The sequence below is a fragment of the Anolis carolinensis genome, chromosome 2 (genome assembly GCF_035594765.1).
Source record: "Anolis carolinensis isolate JA03-04 chromosome 2, rAnoCar3.1.pri, whole genome shotgun sequence".
In the NCBI taxonomy this organism is placed as follows: domain Eukaryota; kingdom Metazoa; phylum Chordata; class Lepidosauria; order Squamata; family Dactyloidae; genus Anolis; species Anolis carolinensis.
In genome coordinates this window covers 136,077,928-136,101,011 of record NC_085842.1, presented here as the reverse complement: position 1 = coordinate 136,101,011, position 23,084 = coordinate 136,077,928, and the positions used below count along the sequence as shown (strand labels likewise).

At 39.4% G+C, this 23,084-nt stretch overlaps 1 protein-coding gene across 1 annotated transcript; it reads right to left on the bottom strand.

Annotated features, from left to right (window-relative positions):
- Positions 1-3,862: 3,862 nt before the first annotated feature.
- Positions 3,863-21,761, bottom strand: galr2 (galanin receptor 2). Its single transcript, XM_003217245.4, has 2 exons — positions 15,127-21,761; positions 3,863-6,891 (listed from the first exon to the last, which is right to left on the bottom strand). The coding sequence occupies exons 1-2, from the start codon at positions 15,504-15,506 to the stop codon at positions 6,111-6,113; spliced, it is 1,161 nt and encodes a 386-aa protein (XP_003217293.1). The 5' UTR covers positions 15,507-21,761; the 3' UTR covers positions 3,863-6,110.
- Positions 21,762-23,084: the final 1,323 nt, after the last annotated feature.

The following is a 23,084-nucleotide window of genomic DNA, read 5'->3' as shown; positions in this document are numbered from 1 at the left end:
AATTCAAACCTGTGGCCTTTCAGTCCAGAAGTTCAGCAGCTCAGCGCTTTAACACGCTGCGCCATCAGGGGATATTATTTCCTAAAAGTTGTGAATATACAATATTTATGATTGGGTTTTTTCTCAGTTGGAGGCAAGTATGAATGCTGCAATTAGGAAAAATGATTAGGATGTAATGGCCTTGCAGCTTTAAAGCCTGGCTGTTTCCTCCCTGAGTGAATTTTTTGTTGGGAGGTGTTAGCTGGCCCTGATTGTTTCCTGTCTGGAATTCCCTTGTTTTCAGAGTGGTATTGTTTGCGATATTTTATGTGCTTCTACTGTCTGTGGCCCTAAGAAAACAGGATTTGCCGGATTTTGATGATGGGAATACTTTGTTGGGAGGTGTTAGCTGGCCCTGATTGCTTCCTGTGTGGAATTCCCCTGTTTATTTACTGTCCTGGTTTTAGAGATTATATTGTTCTGCATTATTCTATCCCAGTAATTATTTCATATTAAAGTAGAATTTCAGTTATCCAACATTCACTTATACAATGTTCTGGATTATCCAACACAGTCTGCCTTTTCATAATCAATGTTTTTGTAGTCAGTGTTTTATATTCATTGTGATATTCTAGTAGTAAATTTGTAAATACAGTACAGTAGAGTCTCACTTATCCAACATAAACAGGCTGGCAGAACGTTGGATAAGCGAATATGTTGGATAATAAGGAGGAATTAAGGATAACCCTATTAAACATTTTAAAATGCCTTTAAAAATAGTGTACAATAAAATAAACATGTAAAATAAAGTTATAAAATACCATTAAAACAAGTAAAAGCATTTAGCACAATACTATCATAATAATTCACGTGATCCACAAACTTAGTCTGGGCTGTTCCAATAGTCAGTTGCACATCTTTCGTATCTATTATTGCACCAGTTCTCCAAAGATTTGGTCACAAAGCCACATCTTCACTGTTTTATGGAAAGTCAGTAGGGAAGGGGCTGATCTAATCTCCCTGAAGAGGGAGTTCCACAGCTGAGGGGCTACCACCGAGAAGGCCCTGTCTCTCATCCCCGCCAATCACGCCTGTGAAGAAGGTGGGACCGAGAACTGGGCCTCCCCAGACGATCTTAGACTTCGAGCTTTCACCACCATACAGAGAAATGGGAAATATGATGGCATGGACAATCCTAACTTTAATGTTCAATAACAGTGTATATCTTCAGGATATATGTACATAGTTACCTTTCTAAGGCAAATAGTTCTATCCCACCCTATATACAAGGTTATCAGGGTGGCATACGGTATATTAATATCAATTTAGAACAGTTTAAGAGTACTACAATGTTTTTTTTAAGTATTTTAAATCTCAGTTTCTTGTGCAAGTTGTGAATCCTGGTAAACAGTTCTTTACCTATTGAAAATTTAGAACTATAGCTACTCTAACCATGAAGAGGACCATGTTATTCTTCCTACCTAATAAGGGTGAGGCTTCCTAGGGGCCCCGGGTTGAGGAGGGAACAATGCTAAACTACCATAGATGATGTGACCCAGCAAAGGGTATGTCATGTTCTTGTGGAGTATCTCCTATTAAACAGTTATTCTGTAGCAGCCTTTTTTTCCACTTGATAGATCAAGTGATTGGTTTTTGCACAAGGCATTAATTCAGTTGTCAAGGGGATGGAGCCAGGAAATATGAGTTCACATTAGCACAGTATTCTACAAGGCAGTCTGATTCTGATCAGGAAAGGAGATAGCATCCATATACTTATTAGACCAGTGGTTCCCAACCTTTTTTTTTGACCAGGGACCACTTTGACCAGGGAGCACTCTCCAACATTAGTACCAAAAGGGTTATGAATCAGTTTTTGGTCAACTTTAGATTTGGTTTGGTTATTTGGGGTGCTGATTCACAAAACTGCACTGGATAGACCACATCAGTTCTAATTTCTGATACAGAACATATGCCATCCAATAGTTGGCATTTGCCCACTCACATAAAATAATATTTAATAATCTAGAGCTGATGTGGTCTATCCAATGTAATTTTCTAAATCAGCACCCCAAATAACCCTAAAAACAGGTCTAAAAATGAAGACACCAAGGCGTCCCCACTTCCAGGCGCCACATGGAACGGCTCCACTCAGGGGGAGGGAGGAGGAGGAGAAGCAGCAGTCAGGAGGCTTGTTGTCATGCCTTTCGTGGATAGTCAGCCTCTCCCCTCCCAACATAAGCATTGCCTTGGCACTATAAGAGGGTTTCGCGAGACCAGTCACTCTAGTTGCAATGACGTCGTAGTGGTGAGGCTGCAGACCATATTTTAGTTCTTGGGAACCACTGGTGGTCTAAGGGCCACAGGTTGGGAACCACTGTATTAGACTAAAATGGTTGAGTGTACAGGGATTCAAATCCAGGCTTTTAAAAATTAGCTCTTGAAACCCTCTAGCTGGATTGAGAAAATAGACTGTTTATCTCATCTTCCCATTTTTAAAATCCCAATTGTGATGAAATATATGGATTTTTGCAAATCCTCATAGAAACCAAGCTGAAACAAAATCCTCAACCATCTCTAGGAGTGCATCTACACTATAGAATACATTTTGACACCACATTAATTGCCATGGTCGAGTGCTATGGAACTATTGTACTTTTCCAGAACTACTTGCCAAAACATGCTAAAGACCTTGGAAAACTCTAAAATTTGTAATTCCATATCATTGAACCACAACAATGATAGTGGTATCAAACTTCATTAATTCTACAGTAAATATGCACTCTGTGTATTGGAAACTGTGTTCCTCCTTATAATTCAGCCATTGAACCAGTTAAGGTAAGCTGCCAACTATAAAGTGCACACTCTGTATTTTGGAAGGTAAACTCTGTCTTACAAAACTACCCCAAGTATTCAACAGGCAGACATATTAAAAAGTGGGGAAGAAAAAGAAGGAAGAATGAGGCAGAACTGAAGGCAGCAGAGATGGTTATTAAACAACCATCTCTGCTGAAGAAGGTTTGGATCGGTGAGATAAATAAGGAGGGATACATAATGGAAGTGTTTATATAGTCATTGTGTGTGATTCATTCCAGGAGAACTGTTAGACTAAATATGGAGGTTATTGATAGGAAACATTACAAATCTTGACGTAGGAGCAACTAGTTCTGGCTGTAACAAGATTTAATGGGGAAGATTAGCTGCTGAAAACAAGCAAGAGTTCTTTAGATTAGGAGATAGGATCAAAGAGATGAGGTCTGTAAGGGGACTTTGATTTTACGGGGTGTCAGTGAGAGTTTTGGTTGATATACATTCCTTCATATGGAATGAGATTGATCACTTGTTCCAAAATGCGTGGCCTCACTCTTAGCCCTAAAAGGTCTCAGTGGAAATGCAATGGTAGAAACAATGTTTGGGAAAAAGTACTTTGTGTGGATGTGCTTCAAGAATACATAACATATAATTTTACATGCAGAATGTATTACATGCTCTGAACATACATGATTTGTACTTTCTGCCATCATTCAGGTATTGGCAACATGGCCCATCAAGTAGACTGGAACGTACTTAGTCCTAATCTTTTTTTATACTGGTTTTAAACCACTTCATTGGATGTGTTGCAATAGCAGATTCCCAGATTAGCTTAGTGTTTACACCTTATTTTATTTTTTTAGTTATTTAATATTGAATGTTTATTTTACTTAAGTGATATTTGTCTTTACTGTTCTAATGTAGCACAAATCCTATGTAAAATCATACTATGCATTTTTGACATTAATATTGAAATCTGAAATATATACATAAAGTCTTTACTATCAAGGCATAATCCAAGTTCTAACTACTTTTGATGATTCCTTTTTATTTTAAGGAGAAAACACAAAATAAGAACATCTACACCAATCTTTATTTTTTATTTTCAAAGATAAACAAATAGTTCCCACAGCTGTAAAACAAAACAAGAGGAAGCAACCCTGCATACTCATGTATGTCTAGTACTTTTTGTCAAAAAAAAATCAACCCAAAAAACCGGGTCAGGTCAATAAAAATACTATACGCTTATCAAAAAGAACCATCCCCTTTTCTGAGTACAATGGCAACTTGGCAAGAGCTTAATCTGTCCTGGGAGAACCACCAAAACACACTGACCCCCTCTACTTCTCCACTATGCCATTTCTGGCCTTTTTGAATACCTAGGTGGGAAAATCGCAGAGGCAGCAGGTCCCATGAAACAATATTGGCACTTTCCCCCCTCTACAGAATCACCCTCTACTTATCCTCAGCTCATGTTACAATTCATAATTTTAGCCACCAAACTTGCCCTCAACTTAGTCATGAGTATATGCAGTATTTATTTTGGGGTTCCTAAAGAGAAACTGGGTTCATTTCTGAGCCTTAAATGTAAATTACAGATCACTGACCATGAAGTCCAAAGTATGATGCATAGTGAAAATTGTACAAATGGTATCATGGTGAAAGCAAAACAAGTTCACAAGATACAATCTGACTGGCCTTCCCATTCATAGAAAAGAGTAAAGAAAATGTATTCAGGTAAATAAAACAGACTGCTTTACCATAACACATATGTTCATGCAATGTACCCAAGACTCTAAAGCAGTGGTTCTCATCCTGTGGGTCCCCAGATGTTTTGGCCCCAGATGTCTGAGGTGCCTTTTCTGAAAGCCTCCAGGAACAGGGCTTAACTTTTCAACTAGATCACCCCTCACCACATACCTGGTGCCATATAATCAAAGTCTTGTATAAGTCCTAGTTTTTACAAATTTCAGATTATCAAAATGCTGCCTTGCATGTCTTCTCACCTATTAGCATACAGCAGGAGGGTTATATTTGAAATTCATCCATATTCTTTCAATCTCTGTTACTCTGACATCGTTTATTTCTTGCAGATTTAATAGGAAAAGTGGGTCCTTTGACCTGATACTAAGGAAAAGCAGATTCAACACATTTACCACTTTGTTGTAGTAACGAAGAGAGCATCACAATGCACAAAGATTTTTCTTCTGAAGCCTAAGCCAGTGTGAACAATAGTATGACCATGAAATTCTTTACTCTGAAGTAAGACCCACTGAGATCAATTGGACTTACTCTTAAGCAACTGTGCACATATTGCAAACTAAGAGAACTAGGATGGCTCACTGTATACAAGTTTTATGGACTGATCCTTGTAATTCTTTGGATTCTAAGCATAAGACTAAGGGTCTTTGTTCTCTGTCTGTCCAAACTGGACTTCCTCCATAAGTGGATGGGTTTGCATCTAGATCTGGAGAATGCATTTCTCAGCTCCTGCTTGTGCAGCATTCTCCTGTTTCCTTCTGTGTACTGAGGCTGAGCGGAGGAATGGTAGCTCACTCAGCTGAGCGTAAGAAGGACAGCTTGCCATGTCCTAACACTGAAGACTCTTGGCTCAAGCCACACAACCAACAACATTGATATGATCCTAAGGCTCAGTTAGTACCATCCTATGGCACAGACACAATTTCTTATCTAAGAACAGAGTGGCCCTCTAGATCTTGTTGCAATACAACTCTCATAATTCTTGATTTTCAGTATGCAGGCTGGGCCTGAAAAATGGAATTGGAATCAAACAGCATCTGGAGGTCCCCACCTGAGTCTTAAGATCATATAATCAAAGAACTGGAAAAGACCTTGGAGATAATCCAATTCAATGCCATGTTCCATGAATGCTAGAGCTGACACCTAGGACTCTACGGTACTGTCAAGGTATCTATAAAATACTGGTTAGTCCAAATGCATAATGCAGTCATTGTTTCATTGGCTAATCTCTTTGCTTGGATCCATTGCCCAAAATAAACAACTTTCTGTCACTTTTCAATCTGTTTATCTGTGATAACATCACTTCTTGCTTCTTGTTGTTGTCCTTTATGTTGCGTAGACTTTTTACAGCATATTAGCTTTTGGTAGATGTGCTACTTCGAGGAGCAATGAACAATAATATATATAATCTCCCTGTCTTGTACACCTGCTAGTCCTTAGGAGTTTAAACCACATCTTAAAATCTTTAAACAAATAAAGAGCATCCTTTGGGCCAAACCATCATTGCACTCAAAGAATTCATCTACTGTCAGCAGCCTGCTGCCCAGGGACAAAGGACATTGCTAAGTCACATTGAATGTGATGAAAGACTTGGCCACTTTCTCTTGATGGCTCAGTTGCTCTGCCTCCCCCCATGTCTGGATTGGGATTTGGCAGCAGCTGGAGGCTCTGGCATGTATGGGCTCACTGACATGTATCACTTCTGTCAGATCAGCTTCTAAGATGCTGACTGTGTGGGTCACCTGGGCCACATGGACCTTGTTGGCCACTCTTTTGTGCAAGAGGCAGCTGAAGATCTTCTTGAATCCTTTCCGGAAATGCTTGGATACCAGAGCATAGACAATGGGGTTAACGCAGGAGTTGGCATAGGAAATCAGGTGAGAGAGGACCCTTAGTACATAGGTAACATTGTTCAGTGGGAAATAACCAAACCAAAAGCAGAGGATGACCAGGTGATGGGGCAGCCAGCAAAGACAGAAGAGAACAGCCACAATGATGATCATCCGGGTGACCTTGCGCTTGCCCTTCTTGGAATCAGACACGTCTTTCATGGGGTCCACAGATGTCCAGAGGTAGCGGATAGTCCTCAGGTAGGTGAGGCTCAAGATCAACACAGGAATGACGTAGCTGAAGACAAAGGTGCAGAGGTCCATAATTTTGCGCTGAGGGAACTTCCAGACAGGATGGCAAACAGTGACATTGGCTACCTGAAACTCCTGATAGTAACTTATGTAAGGTCCAGAGAAGATGATGGAAAGGCCCCAGATGAGACAAATGGCGGTGAGGGCATTCTTGGGGGTTCTGAGTTCTCTTGAATGCAGAGGATACCGGATAGCCAAATACCTAGCAAGGTAAAAGAAAAAACAAGAAAGAACAATAATAATTAAGGCATTTATTTTTAAAAAAAAATAATTTGGAAAATGCTGTATGCATGGAGAATCCAAAATTTATACATCACAATCGTAATGAGAAATGGAATAGCTATAATATTTTGAAAGAAGGAATTACAACTGGATGAGTTTCATCCTGAGAATGGGAAGATGCTCACAATGATTACAGAGTCCAGTGTCATGTGACTGAATTATTTAACATCGTAAATGAAGAAGTTGCTTAAGTTGTTTGGATTATCGCTTGGGGAAAGGAAGGGAGATGAAGTGGAAACTTTTGCAAAGCAAGATTTGTTGAAAGAGCAGAAGGCAACTTGACCCTAGGGAGTCCAAAATATACAAACTAGCAGTCTGACATAATAATAAACATTGGAAGAGCTTATTGTTGCCAGCGCTGCCTACAGCCAAGAATTCTATTGGTGCATTATGCTAGTGGTTGCACTTTTTTCAGAGATGTGTGTTGGTAGATAGGGAAGGCAAATATCATCTTTTGGTTCTGAGTAACCTATTGTGCCAATGCCTTTGTTTTTCATGGTTGCTATACTTGCACCTTTTTCTTGCTGCCTGCATGGGAATAGCTGCACAGTTGAAAAGCATCAACAAAATTCTAGTTGTGTTGTCGAAGGATTTCTAGTTAATTCTAGTTAATCGTCTACACAGAAGCCTTATAGGTACAAATACATATGTGTCGTATTTTCCTATTTGTAAGGAAGGTCAGTGTGGTGTCTTGGATCCAAGCATATATCTGAAAACCCATTTTCGCTTTCTGCTATATGTTCTGAAATATACAATGCAACAGACCTACGAGCACAAGCGTGTAGGTAGTGCATTACATTATCACATACTCACAAAAAGCAAGACTGTGAATCATATGGGACTGTTCATAGATTTTTATGTTAATAGGCATGCTGCAGCTATTTGAACATGAATGCAGCATGGAGTGAAACCTTGTCATCTTCTGACACCACTTACACAGTCCAGAAATAGCTAATTACACAAATGTAGCATTTTATAGCAAATTGTTCAGTATGTGTGGGTATGGGCGTTTTTTAAACTAGAGTTACATTATGATATTAATGTGATAAAGGGTAAAATCACTTCTCTGGGTTGTGTAACTGTAGCTTTTTAGTTATTTCCCTGGTTTATAGAGAGGATGTGGTCCTACAGAACGATGGAAGAGGAATAAAATGAAATTCAAATGTGGGGTCATACTGCTTGTTTGTGCTTGTTGTGGATGTTGAGGTCATAAGGAATTGGGCAAGAGAGAATGTGTGTTGCATAGCACAGACTAGCATTCAGAAAGATTTTTTTCAAATTTGTAGAAAGTGTTATTTTATTCCTTTTAAAGAAACACGAAAAATGTCAAAATGATTGTGGTAATTGTTTGGTTTTTCCCCCATGAAACTATAATAGCTTTCTGAAGGTAATTTCCCAAGCTTTGATTATTAGCATGTTCTTTATAAAAGTCGTTTTCTGAAAAAGGCTGTACAGTAGTGCCACATTATTGCTGTAAGAAAACTGGATCCTTCCATGCCTGCCAACTGGGTGGATATGACTAACTCCACAGCTGTATGTCAGCATCGTAACTGTGGTTGTTCTGGGAGAGTCTTCCATTCATTTGGCCGCTTCCACATAGTCCCTATATCCCAGGATCTAATCCCAGATTATCTTCTTATCCTAGCAGTGGGGACACATATAATCCAGTTTAAATCAGATAATCTGGGATGTAGGGCAATGTAGAAGGGGCTGTTGCTTACATGAGTAATGAGTTGATCTGTGCCTGAAAAGTAGGAAGCTGCAGTCCTGTTTCTCGCCACCCACAGCCAAAATCACATTGGATAATCTCTAAAAACAGTCCATAGGTCTCAAGCATATTACACAGAGGTTTGGTTTGATCACCTGAATTTAAAGGAGTTATGTGAAAAATATTTATAGTAAAGCCTGTTGCACTCAGTTTATGCAAAAGCAATCCCCTTTTATTATTATATTATTTCCATTACAAATCAGTATAGCTATTACTTTACTGACAGTCCTATGATAACGTTTGTTCATAATTAATTTAGAGGGTTCTTTATTTTGACATGTATTCTATCCTATATAATCTCTAGGTGGCCTAAATACTGTACCTTAGTGACCCCTATCCCATCAGATTTTGAAAACTAAATTGGGTCAGCCCTGGTTAGTACTTGGATGGGAAACTGCCAATGTATACCAGGTGCTGTAGGCTGTCTTTCAAAGAAACTGGCAAAACCACTTTTGTGGATTCCTTCCCTAAGAAAACACTATGAAAAATTAATGGGGTTGTCATAAGTCAACAGACTTGAATCTACACACGCGCACACACTATTGATATATTGTCTCCCACATAAATATGGTAATAGCTGCAACAGAAGGGTTTGTTAAGGTTTTTGAGTATCTCATCTGATATAAATTTGTCCTTGTTTCTTGTGTATCTCTTTACAGTTATGACTATACTTTTAGTGACTAAATGGCATCTTTGAGTTGCATCTGCCTCTCTTTTGCTCTCTGTTCCCAGAGTTTGGAAAATTACTTTTACAGTCGCTATAGTTATGTTCCAAAATCCTAAAGTAGTTACCGATAATTCACATCATAGTTACCTTTAAAAAATGCTCTTTAGCTTTCTGTTTCTGAAAGCAACAAAATCATTACTTTTTAATTATATTTTCATAGAAAAATAAACTGTATGTTACAAGTCACTGGTCTGTGCTACAAGGCATACCTAATTGACCTAATTGTCATAGTTAGCGACAGATATTTATACATACATGAATAGTGTGTTTAATATATGCATACTTACACACACACACACACACACACATATATAATTAATGAAATAATGGCCAAATGTGCCCCCACTCCCAGCAATGATCTCCAGTGCAGAAATATTTGTAAATGTGAACATTCAGTGCTGCTTATAAAATGTAATCTTGGGCTGCCTCAAAAGAATGCGTTGTTTAGTAAAATGCATGAGATAGCTAGCTACTCACTAACTGTAATGTCTCATGGGCCATGTAGTCCTGTTCCTAGTACTATTGTGGCAGATGAAGAGGAAAACTTGGGTTTCCCACCGTTTCAGCCAGAATTGGAGCCCTTGCACCTGCAGGATGTTTGCCCTCCAGAAGCCAGCCAAACAAGCCTTGGGCAGAAATCTCCCCCGTTCTCTCGCCGGGATAATTATAATCAAGATAGAGGCGCTAGGGAGGCGAATCGCCGAAGCGCCAGAATCGCTGCCAGACAATTAACTGATTAAGCCTGTTTCCCTTGGGAAATCTTAAGGAGTCATGCATCTGGACACAGTATGGGTTTCACTTCTTGTTCCCCAGGGAAAGTGTTCTTTGGCGGGAAAACAAGATCCTATATAGGTGTTTACCCGCAAGGAGATCCTTGCGGAGTCAATTCGTCAGCTTCGGGAGTGAGATCGTGTGTGGACTACGCTACTCCTGATCCTTGTTTCCAGGACCTTGTTCTCGTTCCAGCCCTGCCTTGTTCCCCGGACCTTGCCACGGATTTCGCCACGGACCCTGTTCATGTTTCTTGCTTCTTGTTGCCTTGAATCAAGCCTTGTTTGCCAAGAATCTAGTTTGCTCTCCAGCCTTGTTGCCAAGCTCCATTGGACTAAAGGACCCTGTTATTTCCCCACACTTTGCTCGGCAAAGTGTGTGTTTCGGTTATTGGATTATAACTTTGGACTTTAATATCTCATATTGGACATTGATTTCCTGGACTATATTTGACCTTTCCTGAAAGGTCTACTTCTGAACTATATTCTTCACTTGTTTTTATTGACTTTATATATTCCTTTAATAAAGATATTAGATAGATTCTGGTCTCTGTGCATGGTTATTGGTGCTCTGCAGCCTGGGTCCTGACACTAACACTCATATTTTTCTTTTAAAATGATGTTTTTGGTCTTTTTGCAATTTTGTACGTATTCACCAAAAGTAAATCACTAAACTGAAATGGAATTTTCTTGAAAATTAAACCACTAAACAAAAGAGTGTTCCTAAAATGGCAGATCTGATGTAGTTGTTAGGTGTTCCCAGTCTCTGGAATTCCCTTTTTAGAGAGGCATACACTTGTAAAATTAGTGTTGGAAATGGGTTCATGGGCCATCTAGTCCAACCCACTGTTTAATACAGGATCTCTCTAGCTCCAGCATCCCCAACAGGTAGCTGGGGGTGTAACTGGTATGATTTAATATGTGTTTTTGTTTGATTTAACATGTGTTTCTTTTTTTGAAGACATCCGGAGAAAGAGCCCCCTCACTTCCTTTAGACTACTGATTTCCCTTCATTGGTTAGACTGGCCCTCTTCTTGCTATGTTTCCAGAGGCTGGTAAGGACTTTTGTTTTTGTTTCAGCAGGGCTTGGAAAATTGCTTAGGAAGAAAGGGCCTTGCATAATGTGGTGTCATTTCTTTTTTCCTTTAATGGTTAATTATGCTTTTCACAGGTTTAATATTTTGAGTGTCTAATTACTAAAGTTTTGCACAAAATGAATTTTTCACCTATGTTTAGGTGAAACTGTTGTGCATAGATGGGGGGGGGATGAAATCTAAATACAGTAAATGTAATCATCATAATGACAAAGACAATAATAATTGGAAGAAACTATGGCTTTTAGCATAGTTTAAGAATTAAGTTCGTGAATATTTACTCAAAAGTAAAAGGGACTAGATTACTTAGATGTAAACAATGGCAGCAAAGAGCATTCATCCATCCAAAAAGCAGTGATAATGGCCCCCACAGAAATAACAAATCACACTTTTACAGACATTATTCTATTCTAGCTCCACAATCATAGGAAAAAATTGAATCACATGAGAGTTAAATTGAAGAGCAGGTTGAGGAGTTAAAACAAAATAATTTGTTTACATCACGTTTTCCCCATCCAGGAAGAATTCATAATGTGCAGTACACAGAAGAACTGCAGATAAAATAGCTAAGATTGTGAGCACATCTGAAAACTGTTCAAGAAACTAATGGTTCATTGTCCCATAAAAGGGGTAGGGTTATCTATCTCTCATCAGACAGGGCTTACTTCAGTGGCATACACTGGTTCAGTCATAGTTTGCTTATAGAGCCCACCAGCTCCCATCCCACGATGCAGAGGAACTTCCAAGTGGGGTAAACTATAGTGGAACCGGCATATGCTGCTACAGCGGGAACATGGGAGACTTTCCATGTCGCACCAGGAGCAATGTGGGGAAGCCACGTGGACAACGCTTTCCTCCATGGGATTGGCATGCATTCCTCATACCTCCTGCCAGGCACTGTTGGATTCTCCATAATGTGTGGCAATTTTGGCAGTCCTTAGTTACAGCCACGATGTGATCATACTCCCATTAACGGTAAAATGGATTAATTGGAAGAATCAGTGTGATGGTGTGGTTTGAGCATCAGACTGTGACGTTGGAAACCAGGGTTTGAATTTTCACTTAGGGCAAAAGCCACTGGGTTACCTTGGACAAGTCATACTCTCTCAGCCTCAGAAGGAGGCAATAGCAAATGTCAAAGAAAACACTGTGATAAGTTCTCTTTAGGATCACATAGGTTGGAAACAACTTGAAAGCACTCAACAACCAACTTTTATTACTTTAAAGCTTGATCTATTCTGCATTACCAATGAACAGAAGTTTGCCTAAGTGAGGGAGACCCAGCAGTGAGTTAAGTCAGCTGGTCTGTTTCTTACTAGCACAGCTACCTCATTGCAATGTATTCCTATGAGTCTTGTGGTTTAACATGTGTCTGTCTAATGCATGTAATCAATTTAACAGACAGGCACTGTGATCTTACCTCTGTTTATCATATATCAGATGTACAGTTTAATATAAAAACAACACTGCAGGAAGTCACAGTAGAATACTAAGGAAACAAAGATTTTGTGCAAGAAATCCTTTGCAATTCATTGGTATGTTGTGTAACATACAGAAAAGACCCCAATAGATAGTATGCCTCATACAATATACTTGTCAAACAGCAAGGATGAGCTGAGGGTACATCAAGAAACCTGGGTTTCCCCTCTATGTGATGCGTGAATATCTTTAACTACAGCTATTACCAAAAAGTATTGCTGGTTTTCAAACCTATCCATTTCAGTATTGGGCTGTGGTAAGCAGGCGAAAGTTTTCACACAGCTATTTTCTTACTGAATTAGAAACTAAATTAGAAACTAAGATCTATCAGGGTGTATTTCTGTGATGCCTACTCAGATGTGATCCCTGTGATGCAATCCCTATCTGCACAGCAGAGTATGAGCAAGGATCTGCTTGCCATGTCTTTGTAGGTGAAAATGGGCATCTTCCCACCCACCACTTCATGGTATGACTGACAACCGGCTAACAGGATGGCCCACTTCTTCATCACATTCCTTCACATTAAAACAAAGTCCTGGTTTTTGCAGATAAAAAAAGGTAGAATTTACACTTTTATTTGTTACTGCTATAATAAAAATTTAACTATCAAGTCTAAGCTAGAAGGATAAATTAAAATAATTATTTTTGTAACATTGTCTACAACCCAAAGTTTTGTAAGCCACCTTGAGTCCCCTCAGGTGAGAAAGGCGGGATAAAAATGTTGTAAAGAAAAATGTTGTAAATAAAAAATAGGAAGTAAAGTGTATTAGGGTGTGGGTGGAGTACATGTAATTAGGAAACAGTAGTACTGTATTAGGTAATAATGTCATATGAAAGTGTGCCTTGTACAGGTGTTCTCCAAGTTATGAACAAGATAGGTTCTGTAGGCTTGTTCTTAAGTTGAATTTGTATATAAGTCAGAACAGGTACATTTTAAGTGTTATTCCATATATATATGTATATGTATATGTATGTATATGCAAGCTTTGGACAGTATAGGAAATTGCTAACACCCCTGTCATGTTTGTTTTGCTGTCTGTGCCCCTGTTCAGAAGATTTCACCGCACTTTGTACCTGTGATAGTTGCATTTTGAAAAAAAAAAAAAGGCTTGTTGTGGAAGCAAGGACTGGTGATAAACCTTCAGTGGAGACACCTTTTCCCCATGATAACTCTTCCAGGAGTGAATTTCCCTTCCAAGAGGAAGATTTCTCTCACTTCCTGTTGTCTCACCCCCGTTCTTAACTATGAATCATTTGTTAGTCAGATGTTTGTAACTTGAGGACTGCCTGTATACATATAGGCAATGTATGTATGTCATGTAGGGTGCTGGGGTTCTATGTTATTATCTAGTTTTGATGTGTAGTTTAAATGCATGGAACATGTGGACTGTAACTTGAATGTTTGTTTTTTTAAAATATGAAAAATAATAATTAAAAAAAATCATGGTGGTGCAACTGGGATTTCTTATTATTCCAGTAAAAATCAGATTATTTTCCTTATATTGTCCTAGCTAGATTTTGCAACAACTGCTTGGATCAAGCCCAGAACCCCCTACCATTATTAACCCAATGCTTTTCCAGGGATTCAATATATTTCACAATGCACTATAATTCTTACAATAACACAGAAACGTAAGATTGTATTGTTTTCATTCTAATAGGGAGCTGTGGTGTCAGAAAAAGTGTTTTGCCTTAAAGCCACCTGATGAGTACATGAACCCAGGACTTCTATGCACACTGTTCATAGTCACTATACCATGTCACATCTCTGTACAATAAGCCCTTATTCTAGGTTTAGCTACAGGAATTCTAATACAGACAATAGTATGTTTCATGTATTTCCCCCAAATGTATCTTGTTCCAGTGAAACTTTCTCTTATCTGGGGTACATGGTGGGTCAGGATTTCATAGAATGATCTACTGGCAAAAGGCTTAAGCAAACTTTCCTGCTTTATGTTAAAGACTCAAACTTTAACATACAGCAGAGATATATTTCAGGGATAGGCAACAATTCAGTCTAATTTATTTTATTGTTTTATTTATATTCTGCCTTTTTCCTGGCATGAGGACCAAATGATCAATCATCTTAAATCCTAACAGTATTGATGGAATAATGGTAATGCTAGCAAGTTTATCTTCACATTAATAAGGTTAGTCAAGAGAGTTTTATTCCTTTTTTGGGATTAAAAGGCAAAGTTTTTGCATTCAGGGCAGAGCAAAAGGAAGAGATGAAATGAGTAATCTGGCAACTTGTGAAACTATACAAAGGTACAATTAATGCAAATGCCCACCCCTTCCACACTGCTGGTTTGCTCACCTGTCCACGGAAACAGTTGTGAGGGTAAAGCTACTGGCATACATGGTCAGGTAAATGAAAAAATGAACAGCTTTGCATAAGAGAGGTCCAAAGATCCAGTCATCCAAAGTGTAGATAGTTGCCTGGAAGGGCACACAGAAGACGATAAAGCACAGATCAGCCACTCCTAGGTTCAGGATGAAGAGGTTGGTCGTGTTGTTGACTTGCCCATTCCTTAGCAGCACTGCCAGCACAAGAGAATTGCCCACAGTGCCTACTAAAAAAATCAGAGAATACACAAAGGGAATGACAACTGCCATGGTCTGCCAGCTGCTGCTCTCGCTGCTCCCCGAAGAGTTGAGCTGGGGAAAAGTCCTGTTCATCTTGGAAGCAATAGGCATGCTCCCGTTGAGGAAAAGAGATGGAGAAAGGATTTCCTACCACGCTGGATCAGGTGGAAAAGAGCGCACAAATCCGTCCCACCTGCCAACTGCTTCCAGACTCAATTTCTCATCTAAGAAACATTTTATTTGCTGCTGGTCTTCAATGTAGCCACTTTTCCTGTTTGTAATCCGTCAAGTCAATCCAAATTCCCTTCACGGATGGAAGATTTCTGTCCATTGTCAAGCTCTTGAAGCTCAGTTCCTTTTCTTTTTGCTGAGAGCAGACTATTTTACACAGTGTTGGAATGCTGTTCCTTCTTCTTTGATAGAGGTTACTGGCAGCCACTCTTGCAGATGCGTGAGACTGAAGGAGTAAACTTCTTGCCAATTGTGCTTCCTGGCAATTTAATAGACCCACGCCGAGCCCGCACTGCTTAGCGTACTCTAAAGTCCCACTTCATGGTATTCATGAAGGACGGCTAATATATTCAAGCCTGCCTCTTGTTTCCAGGGAGACAAACAGCCCAAATAATAGTAATAGTGTCTATGGAAACATGGCCCCCTCCTCACATACACATACTAGACCGGCTATCTGCTTATAGTTCAGATTGTATGGAAACCTCGGGTTTGCTGTACCTTTCAGTGAGCAACATTGCATTAGTGATTTATCAGATAATTGGGTTGCTGTGAGTTTTCCAGGCTGTATGATCATGTTCCAGAAGCATTCTCTCCTGACGTTCTGCCTGCATCTATGGCAGACATCCTCAGAGGTTGTGAGGGCTGTTGAAAACTAGGCAAGTAGGAAATTCCAGGGTGGGAGTAAAAACTCTTGTCTGTTTGAGGCAAGTGTTAATGTAGCAATTGGCCAGCTTGATTAGCAGATAACTACTAGATTTCCTCCATCAATAATATCCTATCACAGTGAGATCATAACAGTACCTTGTCTCTTTCTTTGATATATTAGGTAAGGGGGCAAAATGCTGCACATTTCAGGCAGTCGACCCTCTGTATCCACAGATTCTGCAGTCATGTATTCAACCACCCATAGTTAGAAAATATCCCCCTCACCCAATAAGCAAACCCTGATCTTTCCATTTTATCGAAAGGACATCATTTTACTGCACCATTATATATGATAGAATCATAGCGTTGGAAGAAACTGTTCATTCTGCTATGCAGGCGCATATAATCAAAGCATGCCAGACGAATAGCCACCCAGCCATTGCTTAGAAGCCTCCAAAGGAGCCTCCACCACACTAAGAGGCATAATATTCCAGCCCAAACAGCTCTGATCCTCAGGGCTCAGAGGTTCTTCCTAATATCCAGGTGTCATTTCTTTACCTGCCGTTTGAAACTATTGCTCCATTGTGTCCTGGTCTCCAGAGTAGAAGAAAACAAGCTTGCTCTCTCTTCAATGTGACTTCATTTCAGATATTTGAACATCCAATTAAGGCAGAAAGTGTAGAGAATAGACATCTAAACTGTATCAGCTTGGACAGTCTTACAGTTAAGGCAAGAAAAAAAAATGCAGGCTAGACTGGGAAACTTTTATAGGCTAACTGCGCCAGGGGAATCAATGCATGTCTGTGAGGATGGTGGTAAAATGATGTATGGTTAGTACTCTCTTGGTGCTTTTCCTATCCCACAATATTAATACATCAGAATAAATGAAGAGAGAGATTATCTAAAGCTAAGGAAAGGTAGAAGGACTGCACCTGGCTCCACTTTTCTGTCCTGGTTACAAATATTTGACACAGTTAGTGCTCTCTCTTCAACATCTACATCCAAGGAAGTGCTGCTGGCCAGGTCCACTTCCTGATGGGATGAATTTGAGGGGGCTCTGTCCCCCTAAGAATGGCACTTTCTGCAATGGACAGCCAGCAAATACCAAGCAAACCTGAGGAAATTGCACTGAACAAGCCAAGATCTGAAGACATGCCATTGGACAGCATTTCACTTGCACAGCATTGTCTGCTCTACTAGAATTCTTCAAGGTTTCAGACAGGAGACTTTCTTAGCTTTACCTGGAGATGACAGAGATGGGGGCTGGGAACCCTGAAAACAAATCTGAGTCATATCATTAAATAGAGCAGACTTTTATTGGAACGCTGACGCCCAGCATACTACAAGGGGTAACTGTGCATGTTGTTTGAATGTAGGAGATACAGCTACAATTCCTGGTTTCTCTATGGGTGCATCCCCATACTGTCGAATTAAAGTGATGTCAAACTACAGGAGGTTCCCAAGTTACAAACAAGATTGGTTCTGTGGGTTTGTTCTTAAGTTGAATTTGTTTGTAAGTTGGAACAGGTACATTTTTTCAGTGTAACTCCAGCCAAATATATATAGGGGGGAGGGAGGAGGGAAAGAGAGAGAGAGTGTGCTTTGGATAGCACTGGGGAGGGTTAACACCCTTGTGGTGTTTGTTTTGCTGTCATTGCTCCTGTTCAGAAGATTTCACTTCACTTTCTGTCCCTGGGATCATTGGATTTTGGAAAAAGTGGGCTTGTTGCGGAAATAAGGATTAATGATAAAGTTTCAGCTGAGGGCCCTTCCAGACAGGCCCTATATCCCAGGATCTGATCCCAGGTTTTCTGTTTATCCCAGACTATCTGGCAGTGCGGGCTCATATAACCCAGTTTAAAGCAGAAAGCCTGGGATCAGATCCTGGGATATAAGGCCTGTCTGAAAGGGCCCTGAGACACTTTTTCCCCATAACTCTTTCAGGAGTTAATTTCCCTTCCTAGGGATATATTTCTCTCAGTTCCTGTTGTCTCACCCCTGTTCTTAAGTATGAGTCATTTGTAAGTTGGATGTTTGTAACTTGAGGACTGCTTGCACCTTAATTCTACAATGTAGATGTACCCCATGAAGCCCTCTTGGTTGCTTGAGTCAGGTCACTGTCTCTTATCAGTATTTCAGTGGAAAATACGGACCTGCTTTTAATTGATAGGATAGTCAAGTTACCACATCCAATTCATTAATCCAATTCATTAATCTTAGTATGGAAATATATCTCAGTTGTGAGTAACTTTAAAAATATATCATACAAGTTCCTTAGAGATTCTGAAACTTGAGACCAGATGAGTAATAGTTACATAAGGATCAGAGTACCTTACATTCCCTCCTTAAACAATATAATATTGATAGTACGGAGTAACAGTAAATCCCCCTTTTCCTTCATTATAATTTACAAAAAACACAAGGGTTTCATGAGTCGTAGCAAAAGACCTAGGGAATTTCAGAGCAGAAGTTTAATCTTTCCTCATTCATGTTAAAGAACATTTTTCCCAGGGAGAAGAAAGAAATGGGTGCACATGTGCCGTGTGATGATCATTTTGAAATGAAATGCATGCAGTCATCTAAACAGGAAACAAATTAATCAAAGGAACAATGGCATGCGAAATGCATTTTACTGGGCACAGAACATTAATACAAAAATAAATACCAGATTAACCAAAATGTCTGAGGAAAAAATCTGATTTTCTGCTGGAAGGCTCTTGAGCTGACAAACCAAGGGGAGCTGAATGGACCCGTAGGTACCTGTTTGCATTCATGCAGGATCCTTTTATGCTTGCTTAAGCAATAGAGCACGCCTTCCTTGGAGCCATGTTCTTCCTCCCACATTTTTTCACTATACTTTTGATAGGGAAGAGGCTGATCATCTCATTGTTGAAAGGTTCCTTTGCCAGGATGTGACAAGACTCTGGGATGGACACCATCAGAACATGGCAAAGGAGTGTTGCTTAGTTGGGAAACTCATTTGACTGATTGAGGAGACACAGGAGATGTTCCCTGGTGTCATGCTGGAAACACTCCTGTAATATACATTCCTACTAGGGTCAGTGTAGTGATTTAGTGGAACATCCTGTTCTTTTTCTGCAAGCATAGAGATCACTGTCACTGTCCTCTATGAGGTACAGTATTGATGATTTTCATGTGGACATCCATTTTTAAAAGACAAGAATAAGTAACTCAGGATTGGCAAGTACAATTTGCAAGCAGAGGTAGATGTAAACAGAAATAAAAATATTTCATTCCAAATTGATAATAAATTGGCCACTGACAGGAGGATTTCACAGAAAGCAGTTTAAAAAAAACTGTACTACAAAGAAATAGTTAATAAAATGTGCTTTGTAAAACAGTAATTGTATTAGCATTGAGAATACATAAGAAACACTATAGTTCATAGATTATATTCAGTCTTCCAGTGAATTCTGCAATTCTGAAAGGACGTATAACTTCCTAATTGAGATGCTCTTACCTGTTGCAGACATCTTTCAAACACTACAAATATGACAGTCAAATGAATTTCAGCAGAGAGAAATGTCCGGTGCTGCACTTAGGCAGAAAAAAAATGAAATCCACAGATATAAGAGGAATGACACCTGGCTTGACAACAGTTAATGTAAAAGGGATCTAGGAGACTTAGCATACCACAAGCTCAACATGAGTCGAGTCAATAGTGTGAGGCAGCAGATTAAAAAGCCCATGTGATTCTAGGCTTTATAAATAGGAGTATAGTGTCAAGATCAGGAGTCCTCCCAACTTTTAAAGCAGAGGGCCGGTTCACAGTCCCTCAGATTTTTGGGGGGCTGAACTATAGTTTGAAAAAAAACCCCAAATATCTTATTTGTAGTGCAAAAAAAATTTAAAGAACAATACAATATCTAAAGCGTAGAACAATTTTAACTAACATAAACTTATTAGTATTTCAATGGGAAATATGGGCCTGCTTTTAACTGATAGGATAGTCAAGTTACCACATTTACTAGACTAATGCTCACTTTTTTTAGGCTAAATGACCTTGCCAAAATTGGGGTTAGATTCACGTCATACAGTAATCTTAGTGCTGAGCCAAAGCACCTGGGACTCCTCTTTGAGGGACATCATCTCTAATTAAATGACCAGGGCTCAATGCTATGCAATCCTGGGAGTTGTAGTTTGGTGAGGCACCATCATTCTTTGGCAGAGAAGGCTCAAAACCTTTACCAAACTACAGCCACCAGAATTCCACAGCACTGAACCAAGGCATTTCAAGTGAATTCATTCTACAGCATAGATGCACCCCAAGGTTTTATTTTCTATTGCTGGAAGCTTTGTTGTTCTAACACGACTGTTCATAATGAAGGAATTCTAAGCAGGCAGTCACAGTAATGTGCACTTTTTGTGACCAAATTACAAACAGCGTACTTTTTGCCCCTGTGCATTACATTTGGCAGCAAATACCTTTTTGGTTTCAGGGTTTTGAAAATAGAGGTGTGCATTAGATTCAAGTAAATATGGATAATTAGGATTGTTTTTATTGTTGTATGCCTTCAAGTTGTTTCAGACTCAGGGAGATGTTAAGTCTAAAGTTGGGGGGGGGGGTAAATGTCATTGGACAGCCACATCCAGTTTGCAGGCTTTAGTTTGGGGACCCCTGGTTTAGATCAAGGAAGTCATAGTCCCACTCTATTCTGTTTTGGTCAGATCTCACCTGAAATCACAATGTGTCCACTTCTGGGTGGTAAGATAGAACATGCCCAGAGGAAGGTGACCAAAGTAGAAAAATGGTTTGGAAACCAAGCCCTATGAGGAATGACTTAGTTAACCGGGTGTTTTAAGCTGGAGAAGAGAAGGTTAAGAGGTGATATGATAGTTGTCATTTTGAGAATAGAGCATCCTTGTTGCTCCAGAGACTCAGACATGGAGCAATGGGTTCAAACTACAGGAAAATCATTCCACCTAAATATTAGGGAGAAATTCTTAATCACAAGAGCTATTTGAGAATGAAATATACTGCAGCGGAGTCTTTTACTTTGGAGGTTTTTAAACAGAGGCTGAATAGCCGACTGCTTTGCATGTGCATTCCTACAGGGGAGAATGGGGTTGGGCTGGACGGCCCTTGTGGTCTCTTCCAATTCTATGATTCTCTGAAATGTAGCTAATGGCTTAAATCCAATTTTGTGTGGGATGTCTTCCCCAACTTCTCTTTCCTTTTGCAGCCCCCAATCCTTTGGAACCATTTGGAGGATGGACAAGGGAAGTGGGGATTTCTGTTTCATGTTACATGACCTGCTGCACTGGCCACAGGATGCAAGAGACATCCCTTCCTATGACCGTTACTCAGCCAGCTCCACTGCTCTCAGCCATTCAAAGGTATTCTGATCCCTGAAACAATTCTGTTTGTTCTTTTCTGGAAATGCATATCCTTCAGCAATTGCCTTCTGTATTCAAATAAAAAAAATTCAATATTAACCTTTAAAAGATATTTGGAAAAATACTCCAGACCAGAAACCTATGAGTAAAACTTTGAAAAATTACCTTTTGGACCATAGCTCCCAGAATACCAGAGTCACCATGTAGTCCATGGTTTTTAGCTGTGAACAAAAGTAATTAAAAGATTTGCATGTTAATCATTCATTTACCCTTCCCTTCTTCACCTTCTGATTCTTTTGCTTTTTCCTATGTCTCTATTTAAGATTTCAAGTGCTTTGAAGCATGGGCCTATCCAGTCTATCCGTTCCAAAAGGCCCTATCTTTGATGGTGTTATTAAATAGCTAAGAACATTCATAATAATTCAAATAAAGATTTGTCAAACACCTTGCAGCTGCAAGTTTTTCGAGTACAGAAATATCGTATTCTCTATTAATCACTTTTAGGATATATCCAAGTTTATTTCAAATCCATGTATTGCCTATGAATCCAGAATTAGAAAACTTATAGTTCTGTTTGTAGAAAAATGTAATAAAAATGCCAACATCTAGTGCAAAGATAAGCTGGCTAAAACCCACTGGTTTTTAAGAATATGCCAAATTCCCTATTAAATTCCTTCCAGAAAATATATACAAGCCAATTCATTAAAACCAAACTCAATAGAACTGGGGATATTTAGCATGGAAGCCTGGTGAAATGAAGACCCCATCTACACTGCCATACAATGCAGATTGCGTACAGTATATGGTCAGTGTAAACCCATCTGTGCAGATGGAGCCATAAGCTGTTTGGTAAACAGAGTGGAACTTAGTTTTCAGCCAGCTATTTCATTTATCACATTTTAGAAGGACTTGAGAAAACAGTGTATTCTTTGGGTTGCTGAATTTTCCAGGCTACAACACAAAGGTGTATCTTATTGCCTTTTGACACCACTTAAACTGCCAAGGCTCAACGCTATGCAATCCCAGGAGCTGTAGTTTTACAAAGTCTTATTACTCATGCTTCAGCAAACTACCATTCCCTTAGCATTGAGCCTTGGTTGGTGTCAAACTGTTATTATTCTGCAGTGTGGATACAGCCTTAATGATCTCTGTAGAGAAGCCAAAACGCAGGAAATAGTTTCAACACTTATGCCACAGGAAACATATAAATAACAAGTGGAAATGGGATGATTTAGTTTTCTATATAAAACTTAGGAAACAGCTTTTTTAAAAAAAAAACAACTTATGCAGTTTTGGTATGTGTCTCCTTTGGAAGCTACAAAATAAATTTTGAGTCGCTAATAAAATAAAGAATACACTCTGTTGTCAAAGGCTTTAATGGCCAGAATCACCGAGTTGCTGTGAGTTTTCCGGGCTGTATGGCCATGTTCCAGAAGCATTCCCTCCTGATGTTTC

Bases quoted from the DNA above. Each gene is read 5' to 3' on its own strand.
- galr2 (XM_003217245.4), bottom strand. From the start codon at position 15,506: ATGCCTATTGCTTCCAAGATGAACAGGACTTTTCCCCAGCTCAACTCT. The intron at 6,892-15,126 runs GTGAGCAAACCA...TTACCTTGCTAG, and splicing joins ACAACTGTTTCCGTGGACAG to GTATTTGGCTATCCGGTATC.